Source organism: Dendrobates tinctorius, unplaced genomic scaffold (genome assembly GCF_039654945.1).
Source record: "Dendrobates tinctorius isolate UK_male_01 unplaced genomic scaffold, ASM3965494v1 ptg000090l, whole genome shotgun sequence".
In the NCBI taxonomy this organism is placed as follows: Eukaryota; Metazoa; Chordata; class Amphibia; order Anura; family Dendrobatidae; genus Dendrobates; species Dendrobates tinctorius.
In genome coordinates, this window is record NW_027361758.1 from 2,749,279 (window position 1) to 2,765,756 (window position 16,478).

A 16,478-nucleotide genomic window follows, 5' to 3' on the forward strand; every position below is an offset into this window, starting at 1 on the left:
AGAAAATTTTTTACTTTGCTCCATCCAGCATAATAAAAATAATAATAATAATCTTTATATAGCGCCAACATATTCCGCAGCGCTTTACAGTTGAACAGTTTCAAACACAACAGTCATAAGTAACAACGTTAACAATACAATAATTAAAGCGAAATAAGACGACCCTGCTCGTGGGAGCTTACAATCTACAATGAGGTGGGGGCGATACAAAGCACAGGTTTGTATTCACAGTGATGTATTTACAATGATGGTCCAGCCATCTTCAGGGGGTGGGGGATAGATGGAGATAGTGAATGGACTACACACACACAAGCATAAAATGACTTTGATTACTGAATGTGATAGGCCGCTCTGAACAAATGTGTTTTGAGCGAGCGCCTAAAACAATGCAAATTGTGGATGGTCCTAATATCTTGGGGTAGAGCATTCCAGAGAATTGGCGCAGCACAGGAGAAGTCTTGGAGTCGGAAGTGGGAGGTACGGATTAGGGCAGAGGTTAGTCGAAAGTCATTTGCAGAGCGCAGCAGTCGGTTAGGCCGATAGAAAAGAGGGAGGAGATGTAAGGGGGTGCCGCACTGTGGATAGCTTTGTGGGTGAGAATAAGTACTTTGAATTGTATCCTGTAATGAATGGGCAGCCAGTGTAACGACTGGCGAAGAGCGGACGCGTCCGAGAAACGATTAGCCAGATGGACAACCCTGGCTGCTGCATTAAGGATGGACTGGAGAGGGGAGAGTCGAGTGAGGGGAAGGCCAATTAATAGAGCGTTACAGTAGTCCAGCCGGGAGTGGATCAGGGCGACAGTGAGGGTTTTTGTTGTTTCCATGGTGAGAAAAGGGCGGATTCTAGAGATGTTCTTTAGGTGTAAGCGGCACGAGCGGGCAAGAGATTGTATATGGGAGGTGAAGGAGAGATCCGAGTCAAACAGAACGCCCAGAGAGCGCGCCTGCTGTCGGGGTGTTATTATGGTACCACCCACGGAGAGGGAAATGTCAGATTTAGGGAGGTTAGTAGATGGCGGGAGCAGAAGAAGTTCAGTTTTGGAGAGGTTGAGTTTCAGATAGAGAGCAGACATGATGTTGGAGACTGCAGACAGACAGTCAGTGGCGTTCTGTAGTACAGCGGGGGTAAGGTCAGGGGATGATGTGTATAGTTGTGTGTCATCAGCATAAAGATGGTGCTGAAAACCAAATCTGCTGATGATCTGTCCAATTGGGGCTGTGTAGAGAGAGAAGAGAAGGGGGCCAAGGACTGAGCCCTGAGGTACCCCGACAGTGAGAGGAAGAGGAGATGAACTGGAGCCAGAGAACAGAACACTGAAGGAGCGGTCAGAATGATAGGAGGAGAACCAGGAGAGAGCAGTGTCCTTAATGCCTAGTGACTGGAGCCTAGAGAGTAGGAGAGGGTGGTCAACAGTGTCGAAAGCTGCAGAAAGGTCGAGAAGAATGAGCAGAGAGTGGTCACCGTTACGTTTTGCTGTCAGAAGGTCATTGGTCACTTTGAGTGCAGTTTCTGTCGAATGTAAGGGGCGGAAACCGGACTGTGAAGGGTCTAGGAGGGAGTGAGTGGAGAGGTAACGGGTAAGGCGGGAGTATATCAGGCGCATATCAGGCGCTCCAAGAGTTTAGAGATGAAGGGGAGATTGGAGACTGGTCTGTAGTTGATTGTGCAGGATGGGTCGAGGGTGGGTTTCTTTAGTAATGGAGTAATGATAGTGTTTGAAGGAGGAGGGGAAAATGCCAGAGGAGAGGGAGAGATTAAAGATTGTAGTTAGATGAGCTGTGACGACTGGAGAGAGAGACTGGAGGAGATGTGAGGGAATGGGGTCGGTTGTGCATGTAGTCGGACGAGAAGAGGAGAGGAGCCTGGAGACTACTTCTTCTGTGATGGGATCGAATGTGGAGAGTGAGCCAGGGGAAATGCAGGGAGGGATGGGAGTCACTGAACTTGGTGATTGGGAGCTGATTTCCTGGCGGATATTGTCTATTTTCTCTATAAAGTGGGAGGCCAGGTCATCAGCACAAATGTCTGTGATAGGGGCCTGTGCTTTTGGACTGAGGAGGGAGTGAAAGGTGTCAAAAAGTTTCTTGGGGTTGTTGGATAGTGAGGAGATCAGGGTGGTGAAGTAGATCTGTTTGGCGAGGTGAAGGGCAGAGTTATATGTCCTTAACATAAATTTGAAGTGTATGAAGTCTTCTGGTGTGCATGTTTTCCTCCATAAGCGTTCAGCACACCTAGAGCATCGCTGGAGAAATCAGGTTTGTGATGTGAGCCAGGGCTGTTTCACTCTGTTTGGAGGTTCTGAGGGTGAGGGGAGCTACTTGGTCAAGGGTGCTTCTAAGAGTGTCATTGAAGTGATGTACAGCTAGATCAGGACAGGACAAAGAAGAGATTGGGGACAATGATGAGTGTAGGGAGTCTGAAAGTGTATGAGGGTTAATGGCTTGTAGATTTCTGACTGGTAGGTAGGAGGGTGCTGGAGTGAGCGAGAATTTGTGAGTGTAAAGGAGAGAATGTTGTGGTCAGAGAGGGGAAGCGGTGAGTTATCTAAGTAGGAGATTGAGCAGAGCCGGGCGAAAACCAGGTCCAGGGTGTTACCGTCTTTGTGTATTTCAGAGGTTGAGAGCTGAGAGAGGCCTAGAGAAGTGGTTAGTGATAGAAGCTGGGATGTAGATGTGGAAGTGGGGCTGTTAATGGGGATGTTGAAGTCTCCCAGGATAAGGGTTGGTAGTTCTGAAGACATGAAGTGTGGCAGCCAGGCAGAGAAATGGTCCAGGAAGTGGGTGGGTGAGCCTGGGGGCCGGTATATGACCGCTACTCTGAGGGAGAGGGGACGAAAGAGCCTGATGGTGTGGACTTCAAAAGAAGGGAATGAGAGTGATGGAACTGGGGGGATGACCTGGAAAGTGCATTGTGGGGACAGGAGTATGCCGTCTCCACCACCAGGTCTGTTTGTCGGTCTCGGGGAATGGGAGAATTGTAAGCCACCAAGGGAAATGGCAGCAGGAGAGACAGTGTCAGAATCCTGAATCCAGGTTTCCATGAAGGCCAACAGATTCAGAGAGTTTTTCAGAAAGTAATTGTGTAGGAAAGGAAGCTTGTTGCATACAGACCGTGGATTCCAAAGGACACAGTTAAAAGAAGGAGATGGAGTGCAAATAATATTAGTAAGATTATTAAGGTTTCGATGTGAGGTAGGGTAGGGGTTGAGGTTGGGGGATGGTGGACCGGGGTTGGGGGAGATGTCCCCTGAACTTAGTAGGAGCAGGAAGATAAAGAGCAAGTAGTTTTTGGAATTGTATGAAGATTGTTTGTGCAGTGTGTTTGGGCAAGATGGGCTGAGGTTTTTCAAGAAGGTGAGAAGTGCATGGGAGCTGTACATGGGAGAAGGAAAGAGAGAGGAGCTGATGTATGAGAGTCGTGATGGAGGGGGGATTGGTCGGTGAAAGTGGATTGCAAGAGAACATAGGAGGATAGGAATAAAGCACATGGATAAAAGGGAGAGCAGAGTGTGGGTTACCTGACTCCTGCCCTGACTAACTGCCATGTAATAACTGCTGTATCACGACTCCTTATCTTCGTGATGCTTTGCTTCTGTGATGCGTGCACCCCCACATGCGTGCACCCCTAGGGATGGTTCTAAATTTATAGTCCAGACTGCTGGGTCAGAAGAGATGGATTGTAGGAACTGGTTGAGGATAATTTGGCAGCTGGGGTCAGCACACCAGGTTTTTTGTTTTTTGAGGTGATCAAAGACATTCAGCCTGGCAACATCTATTTTAACACACATTTTAGCATACATTTATTTCTGAAAGACCTCAACATTTAGACAACCCAACAGAGCAAAGAAGAATGAGATGATGTTAATGTACAAAGCTGATTGAGACTTGATTTCTAATAACAGCTAAAAATGCCTTTATGAAATACTGATTGGAGCACCACAATTTCGTATTGTATAGTTGTGATGTCATTTTTCTGGAGAGCTTTTAACGTCATTTAAAAAAAAATAACAAAGTTTGATTTAAAGGTCTAAGTTGGGAAAACACTTTTATATAATCAGGTTCTTGGTATAGCTCAAGGTTTTTTCGGTATTAATAAAAATTGAATATTTGACATGTACTTTCTTGCATTCTTGTCTGTTTTTTAGCATTATGTTGAAGCTGAGGAGGATGATGTAGAAACAAGTGAGAAGGAAGAACAAGACTCAGATGAAGGTAAAACATTGTAATTGTGTCTCTTTTAATACCAATATGCTTTTTGTCTTCTTATTGCCCATATTTTGCATTATGATCCATCTTTGGTGTGTGTCCAGGATCCAGATTCTTTGTGATTGTGATGACTACATGAGGTTTTGCTGTTTAAGAGGGGGCTGGAGGGCAAGCAGAGAAGGCATAATCTGTGTCTTTTCTGCTCGTTTTTGTGTTCAGGTATAGATCTGTATAATGATGATCTTGTAGGTTGTATAGGGCTTTAATACGCAGATGCGCAGGGTACACAGAGCCCAAAAGTTATACAATACATCTATATTAAATGTAGTCACATATAAATAAGACCAAGAATTGAATAGTGGGGGGAATAAACCTACAAGTACCAGTATTCGATTTCCTGCATAACTAAAGCAGATATTGCCTCGTCTTGCATGTAAAACTTTTAGTTTATGCCAAAGGCATGTAAACCCAAAAGTAACCCTACCTGAATGATGGTTCTTATATCTAGCTGCATAGTTCATACAGTTGAGAAAGACACTTATCCATAAAGTTCAGTCGAGGGATGGGAAAGGAAAATGGGCTGCTCCAATAGTAGGCTGTTCGACATCTTGGTCAAGAAACGTTGTTTTTGTTGTTTTGCTTTCTCCGATTAAGGGGTTTATCCTTGTGTCTTTTAAGGGAGGTTATCTTAAACAGCTTTTGACCATATTTTTTGTATGGCTCATTAGTCATCATGTTCTCCTTAGTTGTCTTTTCTCAAGATTAAATAATCTTTCCTTATAGCTAAGATCTTCCATGCCTCTAATCAGTTTTGTGGCTCTTCTTTGCACTTTCTCTTACTCAATGGCTTCCATTCTGTGATTTGGTGCCCAGAACCGAAAGCTAAATAGAAAAATAGAAAAAAAAAATTGCAAAATACATTTAAAACTAGAAATATGGTTGCATGTCAAAAACGAAGCATAACTTTGTGAGCTTTTATTGAAGAGCTGTGGAATAAATCTAAAAATGGACTGTCTGTATGCAAGATTTAATCTATACCACAGATTCCTGGGGTCATGTTTAAAGCTTTCCAACCAAATTGACTTTTCTGTCTTTTATGTAGATGATGTAACCAGTGTGGCCTCCTCTAAAGCTGAAGTGGATTCCTCTGATGAAAGTGAAGAGTCTTCAGAGTTTGAGTCTAGTTCTGAGTCTGATGATGATGATGATGAAGAGGAGGAGGACGAAGATGATGAGTCAGATTTTGAGGAAGAGGATATCGATATAGAACTGGATGAGGATATAGACGGTGAAGATGATGTTTTCAAAGGTTTTTCTGGGCAGAGTACTCCAACCAAAACTTCTGTGGTAGAAGAGTTAATGGATGATGGTGATGCCGTGGAATATCCTGCAGTTTCAGCTTTGGAGGAAACTACAACTATGAATACCAGTGGTTTGGATATCCCAGTAGTTTATTCCAAAGATATGTTAGAACCAGACACCCCCAGCACAGAACTGCCTGACAGGATGGTAGAAGTGGATGAAGGCAAGGATATGGAAAATGCTCCTTCACCATCTAATCAAGGTAACACGCGAGACCTTAAGTAAGGTTCAGACGGCTGTATTTTACAGTGTTTACAGACCTGAATGACTTCAGGTATCTTAACAACCCCATAAATGCCTATGAGCAGGTAAGTCTGGATCAGGAGACTGGGCATTGTTATCCGTACACGAAGTTTACAGAAATGTAAATTGAAGTGGGGGGGGGGAAGCTATTTGCTGATTTATCAGTCATATTATGTAAGCTTCACAAATAATTCAACTAAATGATGCTGTAAATTTATAATTTTCCATAAATTATATATTTTTTACACATTAAAATGACCTATCCGAAGGGTTCAACTCCTCACTCTCCACATCAGTCGGGTGGTTAAACAGAGTGTGGTGGACCAGAAGTGGCACAGCTCTGTACAGTGTATACTGGCCCTGAATGATACTGCAAGTTCTTACATTCTCTTGTATGGGACACAGCTTGCAGAACATAGTAGTTAGGTTATTGATATTAAAATCACCTGGTTATATTGAGTAACCAAGCCACAGTCTAAGGCTACTTTCACACATCCGGTGTGTGGGGTCCGGCGGCGTGCGGCGAAAAGCCGGGCCGCCGGATCCGGCCTGCAGCCGTGACACCGGATGTGTGTGCGGCGAGACGATACGGCTCGGAAATTATTAAAGGAGCCGCAGGACGAGGTGGACAGAGGCAGCCAATGAGACAGCTGCTGAAAGGGAGGTGAGGGGAGGAGAGGGGAGGGGGGTGGAGAGAGACATGGGGGGGTTAACACTTAGTGTCCAGGCAAGAGAATCTCTCTCTCTTGCCGGGCACTTGTGGGGTTAACCCCACAGAGAGATCTCTCTCTCTCACCCAGACACTGTGAGTGTTAACCCCACAAGTGCCCGGCGAGAGAGATCTCTCACAAGTGTCCGGGTGACAGAGAGAGATCTCTCTCTCTCTCGCCGGGCACTTGTGGGGTTAACATTCACAGAGTCCGGGCATGCGCTGTGGAAAAAGCCGGTCCGGCGCTGACAAAAAACGTTGCAGGGAACGATTTTTTGCAGATGCCGGACGGCTAATTTATGCCGTGTCCGGCAACAACCGGACACGACGCATAACCATCCGGCACGATGCGGCGCCCATGAAAGCTTATGGGACAAAACCGGATCCGGTTATTAAAAATTTCGCCGCATCGTGCCGGATGACAAAAAACGGATGTGTGAAAGAGGCCTAAGTCTTCACATTAAATACATAAATGTGGAAAAAGCAAATGTAAACATTCAATATTATTTCCCACTTCTTAGACTTCTGGCCTATAACTCTCACTTGTGCAACTAGTTTGTGTCAGTTCACTATTGTTTTACTTCCCTGTAAAATCGGTTATAAAACTATTACACAGTATTGTGATAAATTATCCATAACGATATTCTCATGACAAATTATTCTTTTCAATGCAGAAGACCCATCTGAAGTGTACGTGGAGCTGCACTTGGAGCCTGTTTTGGAAAGCCCAATTATAGAGGCCCAGGAGAACGTAATACGACCTCTAACACCTACTGGAGCTTTTGGAGAAGCAAGCATCCTTGTAAAGCCAGAAGAAATTTCTTCTGAGACTCCACAACTGCATGCAAAATTGGCACCTTTTATTGCAGAGGATGAAGTACTCTGCCCTCGGACGCCTGGGCAAGATGCAGCTGCTCATTCTGATTCAGAGGTTCATCCTCCATGTGTCCCAAAAGTAGCTCTTACTGCCCTTCCTTTGACTCACACTCACAATAAAGAAGAGGACCTACCAGTACATCATGAGAAGAACCTTTGCCACTTGGCAGTCACAAAATTGCTATCTGAGGAAGAACTTCCAAGGACACCGGGCAGAGAATTCTCTGCCAAATCGTCTCATCTTGAGAAGTCTCAGAGTACTGATACTGTCCCGGCCACACCTGGCAGTGATGCTCCACTCACTGGCAGTAGTTTAGTTCTCTCTTCTCCTCACATTCCTGGAAGCCCATTCTCCTACCTTTCCCAATCACCTGGTATAATAAACAGTGGTATTCCAAGGACTCCAGGAAGAGACTTTAACTTCACTCCAACCTTCCCTGAATCTAATGCTACCTTCCCATGTCATCCATCAAGTAAGAAACCCTCAGTTGATGAACCAGATGAAAAATCATTGAAAGAATCTACCAGTACTTCCTTAATCATGAATAATGTTCCTTCTCCCATCCCATTTGCAAGCTCTCCCAGAGGGGATCACCAAAAAGACATCAGGTTAACGGGTGATGATCTGGAACCATCTGAAATTCCTGCCTATTTTACTGATAAGTTATTAAGTGAAGAGTGTGAGTCAGAACTTCAAAAAGGACAGCTGCCTACCATGGAAGAATCCGCACCTTCACCTACTCTTCCTCCTACTAGTAGGAGGAAACCTGGAAGGCCCAAAAGAATTCCTCCTTCCACCTTACCTACAGACGATAACACTGAGAAGAGTTCAGAAGCTCTCCCTATGGGTGGATTGGTAGATGTTTCTATGGAGACAACTGTAATCATTGATCAAGCTAGTGAGTTATGTGGCATTAAAGATCCCGCAGCACTTCCTTTAGACTTCCGGAATGAGGAAAAATGTCATATCCCCAACTATGAAGCCATAAGCCAGAAAGTCCCCTTGAAGGAGTTGGAGAACCAGTGGAGAAAGGACATAAAAGAGGAGGATGATATTACTAAACTCAAAAAAACACGAAATTGGAGGTCCAAAAAGAAATATGAGGAAATTTCGGTTTCTCCTGAATTTTCTCCTCATCGGTCTCTCTTCAAGCCCCGTTCAGAGTTTGAGGAGATGAGCATCTTGTATGATATATGGAATAGGGGGATTGATGAAGAAGATGTCAAGTACATGTGTGTTACCTATGATCGGCTTCTACAACAAGATAATGGCATGGATTGGCTCAATGACACCCTATGGGTCTATCATCCTCATATCCTTTTTAGAAATGTGCGTCCTACTGCCTTTGTTTTTCTTTCTATTTTAACTATACTGACTTGCAAGATACATCCTCAAGAAAGAGCTTATTATCCTCCAAAATAAACTCAGGTTGTTGTATCCCCTTAACCAGGGTGCCTCAAATAGTCAGGCAGCCCCTGTTGTCGGTATGGTGCAGCTAGGAAGGTTTTTTTTTCTTAAGGGAACCCGTAAAACCCCCCCCCCCGGGCGTTTTTAACTGAAAGAGCCACCATCAGCAACACTAAGGCTGCATTCTGTGAAGGTGGCTCTTCCGTTTCTGACAACCTGTAATGCCGAAATATTAACTTTTATAAATAGGTCCTCATACCTGTATTCAGTCCCATAGGTATGGAGTCTCCCCCTGAACCAGCCTTAGTGCTGCTGAAGGTGGCTCTTTTAGTTAAAACCGCTCGGGAGGGTGACAGGTGCCCTTTAAAGTACTGACCTTGAGCTGCAGAACTTTTTATCAGACTGCAGCAAGCTTTGGTTAGGGTAGCAACATTAACTCATTTTCTACTAATAGAAACATTTTACACAATTTATAAGACAAAAATACAATTAAGAAAGGTTTTAAATTTTGGTATGCACTTCCATTACATATTGTGAGGCCCAGATGTCATCTGTCAGGTGAGGCATCATTAGTAAAATTTCAAAAAAAGGCAGATTTCTTATTGTGATTGCAACCTTTAATTTTCAACTAATTTTTTACGTCTTTAAAACAATGTTTGCATCTCACTTGTAGATTGGATGTAACATTTTGTGTAGGATGTGGCTTAGATGGAGAGGGGTGTTGCTTACATGTGACGCCAAAATGTACATGATGAGTGGTATGAGTAAATCAAACAAGATATGGTGTTAGAAAGGTGTGTAAAGATGCATGATATTGGTCATCCAACTTGAGTGACTTCTCCTTTGCCAAATAAAGACTCCACGTTTGTACTCCTCCCATGTGCTGTATACAAGGGTACACCTAGTGCTGTAAACTTCCAGTTCAACAACTTTGGAAACTAATTTTATTTCTTTAAAGGATCAGCAATGGCCCTTAAAAATACCCATAGAAAGCAAACTACATGTTAAATTTGCAAGATGAAACAATTATCCTTAAAAAGGTTGTCCAAACTCATTTTCCTTAAATACCTAAGGATAATGCCCCCAGAGATCCATGTGTGTGATGTTTTGTACTTTTTTGCTTCACTTCATGCCCCCTGGGATATGCTCTACTGTCACAGCCATCACTTCTTCAAGATCCTTTGCTCCCTTCTGATTACATTTTTCATCATCTCTTATGCTGGATTACAAGCTACATTTGCACAAGCATCACACACTGCCTCAGCATGTCCAGGATATTGCTGCAGGCAACTCACTGATACATGATAGAGAGAATACTGTATGGTGTATACCAAATTTTTTGGACTAAGACACACCTAGGTTTTAGACGAGGAAAATAGAGAGAAAAGAATTGCAGCAAAAAATGTGGTGGTTGATGCACTGTTATGGGGGGGGGGGGGTTGGTATCATCTGCTGATACTGTTATCAGGGTAATGTCCCCCAATTCTGTACTAAAATCCCCCATCCTGGTACATATATATATATATGTAAGTATGCCACTACCCCATCCTAAAGTGTATATATGTCCCCTATCCTTGTATATATGGCCCCATTCTGGTATACATGGTCCCCTCATCCCCATTCTAGTATACATGTTCCGCTCATCCCCATTCTAGTATACATGATCCTCCCCCTCATCCCCATTCTAGTATACATGGTCCTCCCCCTCATCCCCATCCTGGTATACATGGTCCTCCCCCTCATCCCCATCCTGGTATACATGGTCCTCCCCCTCATCCCCATCCTGGTATACATGGTCCTCCCCCTCATCCCCATCCTGGTATACATGGTCCTCCCCCTCATCCCCATACCGGTATACATGGTCCCCCTCATCCCCATCCTGGTATACATGGTCCCCTCATCCCCATCCTGGTATAGTATTATTATTATGCATTTATATAGCGCCATTTATTCCATGGCGCTTTACATGTGAAAAGGGGAAATATAGACAAGTATAGTAAACATGTGTAAGACATGGGACACACAAGTACATAAGGAGAGGGGACCCTGCCCACGAGGGCTCACAGTCTACAGGGATGGGTGAGGATACAGTAGGAGAGGGTAGAGCAGGTCATGCTGTGGTTCAGTAGACCGAGGATCATTGCAGGCTGTAGGCTTCTCGGAACAGGTGGGTCTACAGGTTCTTCTTGAAGGTTTCCGTTGATGGTGAGAGTCTGTTGTGTTGCGGCAGGGAGTTCCAGAGTATGGGGGAAGCAAGGGAGAAGTCTTGTACGCGATTGTGGGAAGAAGAGATAAGGGGGGAGTAGAGAAGGAGATCTTGAGATGATCGAAGGTTGCGTGCCGATAGATATTTAGAGACCATGTCACAGATGTATGGAGGAGACAGGTTGTGGATGGCTTTGTATGTCATGGTTAGGGTTTTGAATTGGAGCCTCTGGGCGATAGGAAGCCAGTGAAGGGCCTAGCATATGGGGGAGGCTGGGGAATAGCGGGGAGACAGGTGGATTAGTCGGGTAGCAGAGTGTAGGATGGACTGGAGCGGAGCCAGAGTGCTAGAGGGGAGGCCAGAGAGTAGGAGGTTGCAGTAGTCGAGGCGGGAGATAAGAGCATGCACTAGTGTTTTTGTGGTTTCATGGTTGAGGAATGAGCGGATCCGGGAAATATTTTTGAGTTTGAGGTGGCAGGAGGAGGCGAGGGCTTGCATATGTGGTTTGAAAGAGAGTGCAGAGTCGAGGATCACCCCAAGGCACCGAGCGTACGGGACTGGGGAAAGAGAGCAGCCGTTGACATTGATGGATAGGTCTGGTGGAGGGGTAGAGATGGGGGAAAGATGATGAGTTCTGTTTTGTCCATGTTCAGTTTGAGAAAGCGAGCAGAGAAGAAGGCTGAGATAGCAGACAGACATTGTGGGATTTCAGTCAGTAAGGAGGCGAGGTCGGGTCCAGATAGGTAGATCTGTGTGTCATCGGCATAGAGGTGATACTGCAAACCGTGGGATTCTATGAGCTGTCCCAAGCCGAAGGTATAGATGGAGAATAGTAGGGGTCCTAGGACAGAGCCGGGAACACCGACAGACGGGGCGAGGTGAGGAGGTGGTGTGTGAGAGGGAGACACTAAATGTTCGGTCTGTGAGGTATGATGAGATCCAGGATAGGGCCAGATCTGTGATGGCAAGAGATGAGAGAGTCTGTAGCAGGAGGGAATGGCTACGGTGTCGAAGGCAGAGGACAGGTCCAGAAGAAGGAGGACAGAGTAGTGTCGCTTGCTCTTGGCGATTAGTAAGTCGTTAGTGACTTTAGTTAGGGCAGTTTCAGTTGAGTGATGTGGTCGGAAGCCAGATTGTAACTGGTCAAAGAGGGAACAGGAGGAGAGGTGGGAGGACAGTTCAAGATATACATGCTGTTCCAGTAGTTTTGAGGCATAAGGGACAAGAGATATTGGGCGATAGTTAGACACAGAGGATTGGTCAAAGGATGGCTTTTTGAGGATGGGTGTGATTGAGGCATGTTTGAAGGATGAGGGAAAGACACCATTTGTAAGTGAAAGGTTGAAAAGGTGTGTTAGAGATGGGATGAGGACTGTGGCCAAGTTAGGGATAAGGTGAGACGGGAGTGGGTCGAGGGCACAAGTGGTGAGGTGTGATCTTGACAGAAGGGTGGAGAGCTGATCTTCTGTCATGGTGGAGAAGCTGGCTTTTGCAGAACAAGGCTGGGCAGCTAAGAGGGGCATTGGGGGCTGCGGGCCAAAGTTTTGTCTGATCGTGTTGATCTTCTGCTTAAAGAAGGAGGCAAAGTCTTCGGCAGAAATGAGAGGAGGGGGAGGAGGTGCTGTGGAGTGGAGTAGAGAATTGAAAGTGTTGAAGAGCTGTTTAGGGTTGTGAGACAGGGAGGATATGAGAGATGCGAAGTAAGTTTGTTTTGCGGCAGAGAGTGTGGACTTAAATCTGGCAAGGGATTGCTTGTATGCATTGAAGTGCTCAGTAGGCCCTGGAAACCCGTCTCAGTTCTTTGGTCAGGCTGGTGAGCCAGGGCTGCCTGTTGATTGTTCGAGTTTTGCTCTGCGTGAGGGGGGCAGCTGAATCAATCGTTGCTGTTATTGTGGTGTTATAAAAGGTGGCAGCAGCATCTGTGTCATGAAGGGAAGCTACAGTCATATGTTAAAGTTTGGGCACCCCTATTAATGTTAACCTTTTTTCTTTATAACAATTTTGGTTTTTGCAACAGCTATTTCAGTTTCATATATCTAATAACTGATGGACTCAGTTATATTTCTGGATTCAAATGAGGTTTATTGTACTAACAGAAAATGTGCAATCTGCACATCAGTTATCCATCAGTTATTAGATATATGAAACTGAAATAGCTGTTGCAAAAACCAAAATTGTTATAAAGAAAAAAGGTTAACATTAATAGGGGTGCCCAAACTTTAACATATGACTGTATGTAAGAGGGAGAAGGGATTCAGAGAGTGATTGTAAATTGAGGTGTTTGAGATTCCTGCGAGGGTGAGCGAGTTTATGGAGCCGGGGTTGCGCAGTAGCAGAGGGAGGAGAATGTCAGGTTGTGGTCAGACAGGGGGAGGGGTGAGTTATTGAGATTAGTGATGGAACAGAGTCGGGTGAAGATAAGGTCCAGCGTGTGACCATCTTTGTGAGTGGCCGCAGAGGACCATTGAGTGAGCCCGAGGGAAGCCGTGAGTGATAGAAGTTTAGAGGCAGCCGGGGTGAAAGTGTCAATGGGGATGTTGAAGTCGCCCATGATGATGGTGGGGATGTCAGCAGAAAGGAAATGGAGTAGCCAGGAGGTGAAGTGGTCGAGAAAGGTGGAGATGGCTAGTATACATGGTCCCCTCATCCCCATCCTGGTATACATGGTCCCCATCATGCTGCACACGTAAATAAACAATTCTACTTACCTTTCCTCAGCTCCCTCAAAGCGCTGCATCCTGTTCTGATGCCAGCAGCTGATTTTCAGCGTGTAACAGCGCATGACGTCACTGCCATGCACTCCCACATTCCGAGGCTATCTGCCAGAATATTCACTGATCCCCACGCCCGGGACTATAGGATTGGAGAGCAGATAATATTCATCCTCTTTAATAGCAGGCACACTGTTAGCCACAGCCCCCGTCTTCCTGCAACAGCTGGGAGATCACTCCCATGGGTGTGAGGAGCAGTGAATATTCATTCTCTTTAATAGCAGGTCTATCACAGTGATCATAAGGAACCAATAGGAAATAGCTCCTGTTGTTGCTGGGTACCAGCCGGCAGATTTCGGCAGGCATATGGGCCTGACTTTTTTTTTTTTTTTCCAGGAAGATGATGCTGGCCTGGGGATGGAGGAGGTACTGGGGGAGTCTCGGGGAGCATCATTTCTCTCTCCTCTGACATGTATAGCATGTCAGAAGAGAGAGAAATCATTGAAACAGCGGGCACACTTTTTTCTTTTGTGAATAACGGCAATCACGTGATAGGGCACAGTAAAATCCAGCCCTGATCATGTTCTCGGCTACCCCCGATAGCGGAGACCCCAGAGATTTTCTGGCTCTGGGTGGCGCTACAGCCTTCTTCCCAATCGCCGTTTTAAAACAGCGATGAGGGATTAAGTACTCTTGGCGGCCGCCATTTTAAAGCATCTCGGCAGTCACTAAGGGTTAATGGTGTTGCATCCTCTGTGGCCTAACAGAAAAGTTGTGCATACTCTTGACAAACCATGTGACCTGTGCGGTGGAGTTGGAGTTGGTATAAAATGGACAGACTCCGACTCCTAAAATATATTATAAATTGGGTACAATAGTTCAGTGCAGGATGTCATGTACGTGTTTTCATAATAATTTGGGAAAGTTATAAAATGTCCTAAAGCAAGGTATTTACAAAAGAGCTTTTCTATGGCAGTTCACATGAAAGGGACTTATAAAGTAGTGACCAATCCCTAGAAAGAGAGGATCTCCCAAACTCCAGTCTTCATGGCCCCCAACACATCATGTTTTCAGTATCTCTTGAGGACTTCCCTAATATTACCAGTCCTGTGAAATCCAGGTCCCCTTTAAAAAGGGAAGAGAAGAATGCTTCTATACCTAAACAACTGACAAAGGCATCGTATAGCAATATTGCGGAAAAAAAACTACAACTAAAAGCAACCAACCCTTGTATTCCGATATCAAGTCACCTCCTCATCCAGTATCAAATAAGGGCAAAATTCAGAAACTGTAAACACAGAAGATATGGACCTATCTACCTTAGTGAAGAGAACCATTTTTTATAGAATCTATCCCAATATGTAGTAGGTGCAATAATAATATTAGCAAATGCCTCCAATTAGATGTGTAGTATAGTTTTGTTTGTTTTTTTATTTGCCATGTCTTTCTTCATGTGCAGGCATTGCAGGACCTTAGGTATCCATGGTTACGACCACTAGCAGCTAGCTGTCACTTTATCAGTGGAAGTAACCATGGATACCTAAGATCCCTCAATGCGTGCATATTAGGAAAGCAAATCAGAAATACTATACTACATTTCTAACTGGAGGTATTTGCTAATATTATTATTACACCTACTACATATTGGGATTGGATCTTGGAGATGTGAATACCACTTTAAACTTGGTTTTTAAACCCACTGCAGCAGCGAATAGAGATCATACATGGATCATTTGAAATGGTATTAGAAGTGTAATAAAAAAACCCAGTCCTAATACCTTTTAGATGTAAATCCTGCTGTTTGGTTCCTTTCAAGAACAGATTAAAGAAAGGTAGAGTTATTTGGGGGGGAGCTTACGCCATTTTTAGTAGCAGAATCATTAATTTCCTTTCTCATGTCGCATTATTCCACTGTATCCATATATTGGAGATATTATGATCGATTTCATGTGTGGAAATGGTATTGGGAGATAGTACTGTTATGTATTATCATCAAATGTACTGTCCCGGTCAAAAGTTTGAACACACCTGTTCATGCAATGCTTTTCCTTGTCCTTATTGGATTGTTCACATTGTGGATTCAGACTGAAGGCAGCAAAAACAAAGAATAAATTTGGATACAAAGGACTTCAGAAATATAAGAAACAAAGCAGAACGTGATAAACCGATAAACCTTAGATTCCTCAAAGTAACTTTGATGACCCATTACACACCCTTGGCGTTTTTCAATCAACTTCATTAAGGTAGTCTCCTGGAATGACAATCCAGTATGAAGAAGTTCCCAGCATTACATTCATTCTGTGTCCAACTCATCCAAAATCATCTCTGTTGAGATTGGGTGGTTGTGGAGGCCCTGTTATTTGACGCAACACTATTTCACTCTCTTTCTTGGTCACATAGCCTTGAAAGCTATTTCAGGTCATTGTCCTGTTGCAATACATGGTAACCCCACTGAGTGCAGACTCCTGTGGTTAGCCACGCTGGATAAACGTGCCTTGAATTTGGAATAAACCAGCAACTGTGTCACCAGCAAAGCACTCCCACACCATCACACCTTCTCTGTGCCTTACTATGGACACCACACGTAGAAATCTGCTCACCTATTCTGTGTCTCACAATGGCATGGTGGTTGTTACCAAAAATCTCCAAATTTTAAGTCTTCAGACCACAGTTCGGACTACCACAGATCTGTTGTTCAGTTCTTGTGTTGCTTGGCCCAAATAAGTCTTGTTTGTGATCTTGAGTTGCTTATTCG

The 16,478-nt window shown here is 44.5% G+C and overlaps 1 protein-coding gene across 2 annotated transcripts in view; it reads left to right on the forward strand.

The window, feature by feature from the left end:
• The window catches only part of SETD1B (SET domain containing 1B, histone lysine methyltransferase), a 68,505-nt gene that overhangs the window by 34,523 nt on the left and 17,504 nt on the right, over nt 1-16,478 (forward strand). For both annotated transcript variants that reach the window (XM_073585992.1, XM_073585993.1), the window contains 3 exons: nt 4,148-4,214; nt 5,311-5,772; nt 7,197-8,710. In XM_073585992.1, coding sequence (XP_073442093.1) covers nt 4,148-4,214; nt 5,311-5,772; nt 7,197-8,710 — 2,043 coding nt within the window. The remainder of the gene's footprint in view (nt 1-4,147; nt 4,215-5,310; nt 5,773-7,196; nt 8,711-16,478) is intronic.